Source organism: Anarrhichthys ocellatus, unplaced genomic scaffold, assembly GCF_004355925.1.
Source record: "Anarrhichthys ocellatus isolate YVR2014 unplaced genomic scaffold, GSC_Weel_1.0 scaffold7, whole genome shotgun sequence".
Classification (NCBI taxonomy): domain Eukaryota; kingdom Metazoa; phylum Chordata; class Actinopteri; order Perciformes; family Anarhichadidae; genus Anarrhichthys; species Anarrhichthys ocellatus.
In genome coordinates, this window is record NW_022280037.1 from 13,148,469 (window position 1) to 13,158,275 (window position 9,807).

General features: G+C 41.2%; 1 protein-coding gene across 1 annotated transcript in view; it reads right to left on the reverse strand.

Moving 5' to 3' along the window:
- Positions 1 to 9,807, reverse strand: part of arhgap5 (Rho GTPase activating protein 5) — a 39,371-nt gene that overhangs the window by 6,179 nt on the left and 23,385 nt on the right. The window contains exon 4 of the mRNA XM_031847134.1: positions 2,002 to 2,079. Within this exon, the coding sequence (XP_031702994.1) occupies positions 2,002 to 2,079 (78 nt within the window). The remainder of the gene's footprint in view (positions 1 to 2,001; positions 2,080 to 9,807) is intronic.

The window sequence follows — 9,807 nt, forward strand, 5'->3', positions numbered from 1 at the left end:
ACACACACACACACACACACACACACACACACACACACACACACACAGCTCACCAGAAATACACTCATGGAAATAAAAATATATTAAAAACAGAAGATAATAAAAGGAGGGAAGAAAGAAGGAGGGACAAACAAGAAAGAAGAGGAAAGAGGAGGAGAAGCTGTTCTTTAATAAACTTTATTAATAAACAATCAACAGAACGCTGCTTCAGCCTGAACCGTTGATGAAGAAGAACCGCAGACCAAAAGAATCTCACTGAGCGTGAGTTCATGTCAACACATGAAGCAGATCCGTGTTTTCTATTTCTTCATATTTTCTTCGGACAGACGACTTCTCATGAATGATTTCATTCATCATATTTACCGTTAAAAGAGCCTTCATATCCTTACGTCACCTTTTAAATTGGGTTGACGTGACCTCTGATTAATCTAGATTAAAGTCACGCGGAGCGACTGAATGAGCCGAATTAAAGAACTTCTGTCACAACTTAAACTATTTCTGTAGTTCACGAGGAGTCAAAACTGCAGCACTTGCACAAAAAAACAACATTAATGTGGGGCCGACAGATTATTTTCATATGTTCTTGACTTATCAAGGCTACAAGCTGAAGCTCTTCGATATTATACAGCAGATTCACTTCACATGAGACATAAACTACAGTATATGTTGATAGTTCCATTTATTGTCATTTCAGTAGTTCTGTTCATGTTCACAGAAATATACAACGTTGAACTATTTTAAATCTTTGTGTGCACGAGCACAAATATGTGCATGTGAACGTCTGTGAGTGAGTGAAATAACTATAATGAAGGAGCATTCAGTCGTAGTTCTGTCAAAAATAAAACGTTGATGTTTATTTACGTCACCTCCTGTTTTCTTGAATCCTCTTGAGATGCACATGTTTTGAGTTTTACCACAAACCTTCCCATCAAGGTGTAAAGATGAGACGGAACTTATGGTGTCCAGAGGGAAACTGTTGGGCAGCAGCAGCACAAGTCAAATAAAAGAGATAAAAGAGGAGTCAGCTCTGGGTTTTTACCATGAGCCCGGAGTGACGATGCATTCGCTCACGTTGGTTCCCGTTTGCACACTAACCGTGAACACGGATCACAAGGAGGACGCAATCTTCACGACACAGATTTCACTTACAGTCATCAGACGTCTGCTTAGTCTCTTCGTACGGTCGGCTGACATTCACCACATTTTTTAAAAGCTGAGTTTTTGTATTTACTCTCAGTATTTACTCTCAAGTCTGTAAGAAGTGAAGCTGACTTTATATTCATGTAATAAATACACAAACGTCAATGAGAAGAAAAGAAAATAAAGAGAAGCTAATGAATAGATTTGGTTATAATATTGTGACAGACGTGATGTCACCTCTCAGACCTTCTTAAACGGATTCATTATTATCTTTATTATCACACTGATTCATGGTTGCTGCTGTAAAGCCTTTTAAAGGTGTGTTTCTCTGTGTTCCTGCTATAATTTTAAACAGTATTGTGGTTATAGGTGGTCTTCATGTTCAGGTCATTCACAAGCTATATATTTACACGGCGATGTCACCGATTATATGAACGATAACACCAGAGATAGCAAATAAAGTGATCAATAATGAAGGTGAGACTGCACGTCTCACCGCCCGGCTATAAAACGAGTGACTTTATTTATTGTAAGAGTGGGTTTGCTCAGCAGCACCTCGTGTGCAGGTTCCACTCTGCTCCGCCGCCGCATGTGTTTCTCTTTAAGCACTTCTGCTGCTGCTCAGGTTCTTTCTCTCTGCGGGTTGAATTTATTGCACACATCACTCAAAGCGCTCCTCGATTGTTAACATGCGAACTCCAGAGAACGTTCATGGGAAAATAATTTAGATATGTGAAAGAGAAATATATAACGAGGACCATCTGTGCTTTGAAACCGGGGTTACCCGTGTGCTCCTTGTGAAGGGTTCTAGGTCTCTGAAGATGTATTTATGAGGTTCTGCAGGTGTTCTGAGGTTCTTACCTTGATCAAACTGTTTCTGGATGTTGTCCTGGTCCGTCTTGTTGCCGCTGACGCGATACAGACCTTCTGTGGTCAGACCTGCAGACACAAGACATCACACGGCCTCAGTAACAGACAGACTTCATTAACTATTACAGGAAAGATGAATCTCAACAGATGGACCAACAGGAGCAGCAGTCGAGGGTTGTCTGGAACCACATACTGAGACTGTTTTGGATCGAGTCTGAAAACATTCACGCCATCAAGTTTCTCAGGACTTTTCTCTGTCGAGGTGTTAACAGCATCTGGTTATCCAGAATTTGGCCTTTTTTTCCCACATTAAAATCTTGAGAACGCACCACCAGCTGATCCACATGCTGCAGTGATCAATACACAAATACACAAACACACAAATACACAAATACACATGCTTTCTTTTCTGAGCCTCGAGGCATTGGGTCGAATTATTGATCAATAAAAAACCGGCAACGACACATCAACGTCACAATCACTGAATAGCAGAGAGAAAATATAAATAATGAGCTTTAATGACCCGTGAGAGGTAAAGAAAGAGAAAGTAGTGAAGAAGAGGATGAAGATGGAGGGAAACCAGCTGCTATTGTCTGTTGATGCGCCGATGATTTTACAACCTTAGTGTGAAAGTCAGTCGTTCTCTTCTGATCATCTTGAGTCATTTATCAGCCACTGAAGTTCAACGTGAGGCGTTCTGTATCTCTCATCGCACTGTGACTCATTTCTTTTATAGCTCGTCTTCCTTTTGATGGAACTGATTTGTTTGTAACTATTTATGAGTCATAAATACTTTTAGTTATTTCTACATCTGTGGTAAAATGTCCCGACTCTGGAGCTTCTTAATAAACGTATTGTGAGCTCTCTCAGCTTCACAATACAGCGTTCTGCTCGTTGCTGTAATCAGGATGTTGTGCCTGTTTCAGGTGCATTGCCGTTTCAGGTTTAAGTGACTAAATTAAAGATCAATATTTTCATTTCTTTCCAGATAAGATGACACACGTGGCAAAGAATCTGGTCCCAAACATCACAAAGCTGTGGTTTCTCCAGCACGTGTGGACAGATTCATTCATAATTTAACATCTGAGAGATGTCCAACAACACAGGCCGTTACTTATTTACAAGAGAGAGAAACGTCAACGCGAAGCAAACATTCATCCCGATGATGTCATTGATATCCACAGAAAATCTGACGACAGCGGCGAGAATCATCAGATAAACGGAGAATAAAGCGCTCAGTGTGGCCGAGTCTTCAGCAGCATCTCTACACATAAGGCACATATGGAGACGGAGTGTCTTAATTAGTGCTATAATGGGGCTGCACCCACACCCACCCACACACACACACACGCACACACACACGCACACACACGCACACACGCACACAGGTTGTAGTTCTGCTCTGTCGCTGCTGCAAGGTCATCCACACTGCAGTATGCATGTCTTTGTGTGTGTGTGTGTGTGTGTGTGTGTGTGTGTGTGTCCCTGCAGAGGCAGTTAAGCAGAGACAGTATTATGTAAATTTAGCTTTAATGGATTCAAGTAAATTGTGTCATGTGTGGGAGAGAGTGTGTGTGTTCATTGGTATCTGGCTGTTTATCCATGCATACGTGTCTTTGTGTGCGCTTTTACGCGCGCGCGCGTGCATGTATGTGCGTGTGCGTGTGTGTGAGAGCCTCCAACATGTGCTGCTGCTCTACATTCTATAGGTTTAGATTACTACACTTGTGAGGACTGACTTGCAGCCCAGAAGCTTCGACCTTCAGCCTGATGACACTCTGATATCAGGAGGAGGAGGAAGTCCTGCTTCACATGTCTGAATCATTTGAAGCCTCGTCGTCACGGTCATGAGACTTTTCTGCAGATTGTGGTTGTTCTGAACAAAGAGATGAACACGGAGACGTCCACCACAAACCACAAGAAGCATCCAGAGAGAAATGGCTCAGATTTAAATATGAGCAGGACAGCTTTATTGACAAAGTCTTTACTCAACAATACTCTTTACTCAACAATACAATTTACTCAACAATACTATTTACTCAACAATTCATATTTTCAAACGGACAGTTTGGGTTCCTGATTACGATCAGCTGAGCTGCGTTGTTCTCAATGACTCTGTAAACACTCAGCTGTGACCACACAACAGTATCACTGCATCAATATGCAAATGAGTCACCTGTTGTTACACCGCTGAAATAATGGCGAGATTAAAGAGCTGCAAAAGTCAAAGAAACAGAGCAGATGGTGCGTTTGCTGTTTTCACACCTGATCATCCACCTGGACGAAAAACGGTGATATTCAATAAATGTACAAAAAAAACACAAAGATGGCGGCAAAATAAATAAAAAAGAGCAGCTATTTATGTTTTTATCTTCATCCAAAGCAGAAAAACTAAACCAACGATCTGTCGTAAGTTAACCGTGTAGCTTTAGCTAGCTAGGATGTTTTAATGTGTATATTTGCTACATTGTAGCTCGATTACTCAGAAAGTAACCGAGCTACAATGTAACAAAGAGTGACAACAGTTAAATAGTTACACATGTGCTTATAACGTAACTGTAGGAACTTTATTCTCACATAAGTTAGTTAGAGAGTTCTGCAGAGAGGAATTTGATTTTTTGTAGCTAACAGGAAGTTAGCATCACTGGTTTCTGCGACAAAAGAGCCAATAGGATTCTCACATTTGATTTTGAATTATTGCAGAAAATATTCTGTGTGTCAAACAAACATTTATGATACTTTGTTCATCAAGATAATCTTCACTAATGAACTCCACTCTTATGTTTGAAGAGTAAAGTAAGAAGCTAACGTTTACTATTCACCAACTTAACTCTATTTCCTGTCGTGTTCATGAACTGTTACTTCAGAGTTCATTTGTACCACTCTACCACGCGCCCTGAATGCAGCATCACTCACTCACCTCTGACCTTAAAATGACAAAATGTCTCCACCCTGTAACATCTCTCTGTCCTTGTGAGGACATTTGATTCTCCACAGGATGCACACACACACAAAGTACACACACACAGAGACACAAAGTGTACACACACACACACACACACACACACACACACACACACACACACACACACACACACACACACACAGATATCAGACCTGAGAGGAAGGAAGCTAACAGGGGAGCTCATGTTTGCATGTTGGGATCTGATAAGACTCGTTCTGCTCAGATATGATCTCATATCCTGATGCGCACGCACACACACACACACACACTTACTGTATCACAGTTCCTCTCATCACTCACTATCGTTTTTCATCTTTATCTTATCTCAAAGCTGCTTCACTGCCTCTGTCTCCCTGTCTGCCCATTGGCCAGTTATTTTATTGCCGTGACAACCATCTGCTGTGGGAGGGGACAGGAAGCCAGTTCAATAAGCGAAAGTCAATCATCGTCTATTTTTAACTGTTATTTCACCGGGCAGAGTGTGCGTGTGCATGTGTGTGTGTGTGTGTGTGTGTGTGTGTGTGATTGATGGATTATACAACTCCTCACTTCGAGGCCCGATTGATGAGGTTATTTTAAACTCTACCTGCAGATTAAAGCTACATAAACATGATTTAGACTATTGTGACAAACGGGAATTATTCACAATCATCACATTTATTATAATTTTCTGCCCACATTAAATGTTCCAAAAACAAAGCCGATGTGTTCAATACAGCAACATAAAGAGAGAAGTGTTCACTGAAGTCCATAAATTAAACAAGTGTGACATTGTTCAACACACAGACTGATTGTTGTGATAACTGGCCCTGAGGAACAGATCCAAACACACACTCTGTACGTTAACAATCCTCCCTGTTGTTCAGAGTCTCAGTCACAAACCAACAGCTGTGCACGGTGACCTCTGACCTCAGCAGTCAGATAAGGACTCATCAGACCGGAGTGTTTACGTCTTTATAAAGAGACAAACTGGGGACAGACGCCCGACTGTTGAGACACGTTACTCACAGTAAGATGATGAGTTTCAGGTGTCGAGATAATCAGATTAAAGAAAAAGAACACGTAAACACGGACTCTGTGTCTGTTTACCTCCACAAACAGGAAACCATTTACAACAAGATCTAAGAATCTTTTATGAACCCGCCTTCATATTTCCTTTAGCTTTGTTAGTCCACATTGTGTGGTCACATGGAGTTGGGTCTTTGATGTTTTGTGATTTATCTTCAATTGAAACGTTTAGGGTTGGGCATCAAAAATGAATACTTTGGGTTCAAATAAATCACATGAAAACTCTCTAAACAACAATGAAAGTATCCCTCTAATACAAAGCCTCGTTTCTCCTCTTCCTCTGTCTCATAGAGACATTTAATGCCACTAAATGTGGATTCCTCCGCCGCTGAAAATAGTCCACAACAAACGCATTGTTGTTGTTGTTTTGGTCTTTTTTAAATGGAGAAAAGGGTTAATGTTTCGTGTTACTCAGATTATCATATGGAAAAAGGTATCGCCAGGACACCAAAACTGGGGCACAGACATTAAACATTTAAAAACAAGTAAACAAGTGTCTTCAACCTGCATTCTCTGTAATGTCCACCAGGGGGCGACTCCTCTGGTTGTATAGAAGTCTATGAGAAAATGACTCTACTTCTCTCTTGATTTAGTACCTCAGTAAACATTGTAAACATGAGTTTATGGTCTCAATCTCTAGTTTCAAGTCTTCTTTAATACAGCATGATGTTCATTTAGTACATTATGGTCCATTTAGAGTCAAATAGACCATAAAGCAGGGGATGCTTTAGGGCGGGGCTACACGGTGATTGACAGATCGACATCCCGGCGTTGTCCAGTCTGAGAGTTGCTAAAGTTCTGTTTTTGTTGCTACTAGTGTTAGCTTGTTTAAAAACACACAGACAGTAAACTGGACCTGCTGGTTTCCACTTCCTATCAGCAGATCCCAGCCCGCATGTTCCAGTTTCTCAAATCCAGGACATTAAGGTCTTATCCCCGCACTCATTATAAAATGTGGTCTGACATGCGAACATGCACCGACTCCTACAAGGAAGATGAATGTGCAGGTAAGAGTTGTTTTCTTTGTTCCCAGAGGACACTAAAACGCAACTTTTCCCACAATCCATTGGCTGAGAAATGAGCTGAGCTTTCTGGTCTGGAAGTCATTCTGCTGCCGATAGTGTGTGTGTGTGTTTTTGTTTTTTTTCTCATACACAGTTGTGGTCTGGTGGAGTCATCATTTTCTCCGTTGGTGTTAATTTAATGACCGACCCTCCACACAACCATGGGTCAATATCAATCAATACAAAGGCTGCAAGGAGAGTGTGTGTGTGTGAGTATGATTTAATATCTGGGCACCTTGGGTAACAAGATCCATACCCCCACCCCCCCCCCCCCCACACACACACACAGTCTCAGACAACATCTGCAGTCTGCTTTCAGCCTGAAATCGTTACAAAAGGAGAATCACAATTCCATCAAATGTACACTTTGTCTGATTCTTCACGTCGCTCTGAAACTAAAATCTGAGCTACAGAGGACGTTTCAGCAGATTACAACTCAAACTTTTAAAAGGTGCAATGATACGTAAGATGTGGACAGAATTTCAGTTTAAAACATTCAATAAATGAACGAACACGATGAACAGAATGTAAAGAGGTTACAGCGTTGTGTTACAGAGATATCTACTGTGATTAGCATGCTAACCAGCTAGCTCCAGCCCGTCCCGTCTTGTAATACCACTTTTAAACTGGAGAGGCGATAGTGAGACACTGTAGCGTTTGTGTTTGAAGACTTGAGTTTGCCATCGCTAACTTGGATTACAGCCGTCGCCATGTTGTTATTTTCAACCAGTGAACAGGAAGTGACCATATATGGACTGAGGAGGAGTGACGTAGAGACGCCGTATACGTCTCTGGTGCAGAACTGTCAATCACCGTGTAGCCCCGCCCTAAAGCATCCCCTGCTTTATGGTCTGTTTGACTCTAAATTGACCATACTTTACTAAATGAACATCATGCTGTATTGAAGAAGACTTGAAACTAGAGATTGAGACCATAATCTCTAATAATTTTCTAATAAAGTTATTTTTGCCCAAAAATCGCAGCTTTTTTCAGATGTAAACATGATTTAACACGACTGAGTCGTCACATAAACTTCTCATAAAGTGAGTGAATATAAGAATAAAGAATGAACAAATCCTACAGAAGAATATAAATAAACAGCCGACATGTTTAACATGTATGTGACATAAACATTTAATTTACATTTAATATTATGTGTCGCAGACAATCTGTAATAATGTAAGACAGCTGTTTAAAAAACAAACAAAACTTTTAATAATTACAGGAACGAAGAGTCACAACATAAACACGCCAGCAACAAAGAACCACACACACACACGCGCACACACACACGCACACTGACCTGAGCTAAGTGTGAGCACGGTGTGTGTTGACAGTAGGACAGATGTCCAGCTTTCAGGAAGCGACAAGAGCAGCCGACAACACGCCCACACCGTCACACACACACACACACACACACACCGTCACACACACGCACACACTTATTTCCAATGTAAGAGAGACAGATGGGCCATTTTATAAATAAAGACGTCAAACTGCAGCTACCGAGCTACTGCTCTATTTACACACACACACATACACACGCACACACACGCTAACTTTCTATTTTGTCATTTTTTAATTTCATCTCATTATTTCACCTGCAGCAGAATATGATGAATGATAATGAGGCCTAATTATTATATTTCAACACAAACACACAAACTAACAACCGAGTTCTTCTCTCCTGCAAACTACAACATTATGAACACAGTAAGAGATTCGACACGTTTGAGCAGTCTGTGTTTCTTTTCACTGAATTTGCTGCTTTATATTGTAAAATGAGATTCAACCTGTTACTCTGATGGGCTGAGATAAAAGATGACGGCGCTCTGATCGAGATGTTTTTGGGGTCGATCGCCAAAAGCAGTATCTTCTCCTTTCATGTGTGTGTGTGTGTGTGTGTGTGTGTGTGTGTGTCCAGATGTGTCGCTCTGAGAGCAGATTAAAGAGCAGGTGAGAAAGCAGACAAATGAGTATTGAAAACGTTTTGCCATTTGTAGAAGAAACACTGTTATAGATGCTTTTTTACCTCCAAATGTCTGAACACAATATGGTATTTTAGTATTTCTCTGCAGACTAAATATTTATGCTGATCGATGGATTGTATATGAGAAAACCAAAAAACAACCTCAGACACGATGGCTGAAAATCCTTGGTGGAAAAAAAGTATTGAACAAAATGTAAGTTTTACTAAATGCACAAACATCTGCTACAACTGTGGACTGAGACATTTAAACAATGCCAGCATTAACAGGTCAGTTCTTAGCTGTCTCACACTCTCACACACACTCACACACACACACACACACACACACACACACTTTGGGGGCTAAGTGACGACACGGGGGAGAAGAGGATGGAGAGAGGAGATAACGATGAGATGGAGAGGAAAGAGGAGAGAAGGAATGAGGAGAGCTTCACAGGAGACGGATGAGAGGAAGATGATGAAGAGGAGGCAGAGGAGGTAGTAAGGGGAGAAGGAAAAGAGAAAAGAAAGAAGGGAAGATGAAAAAGAAAAGGGATTAAAGAGGAGACAAAGAAGAGGAGAGAGAGTCAGCACCTTGTGTTGTACAACATGGCCGACTAAACGCCCTCCTGAGACCTTCATCAAAGCCTCTGCATCATCAGAAACACACACAGCTACTGCTGAGTGAGTGAGTGAGTGAGTGAGTGAGTGAGTGAGTGAGTGAGTGAGTG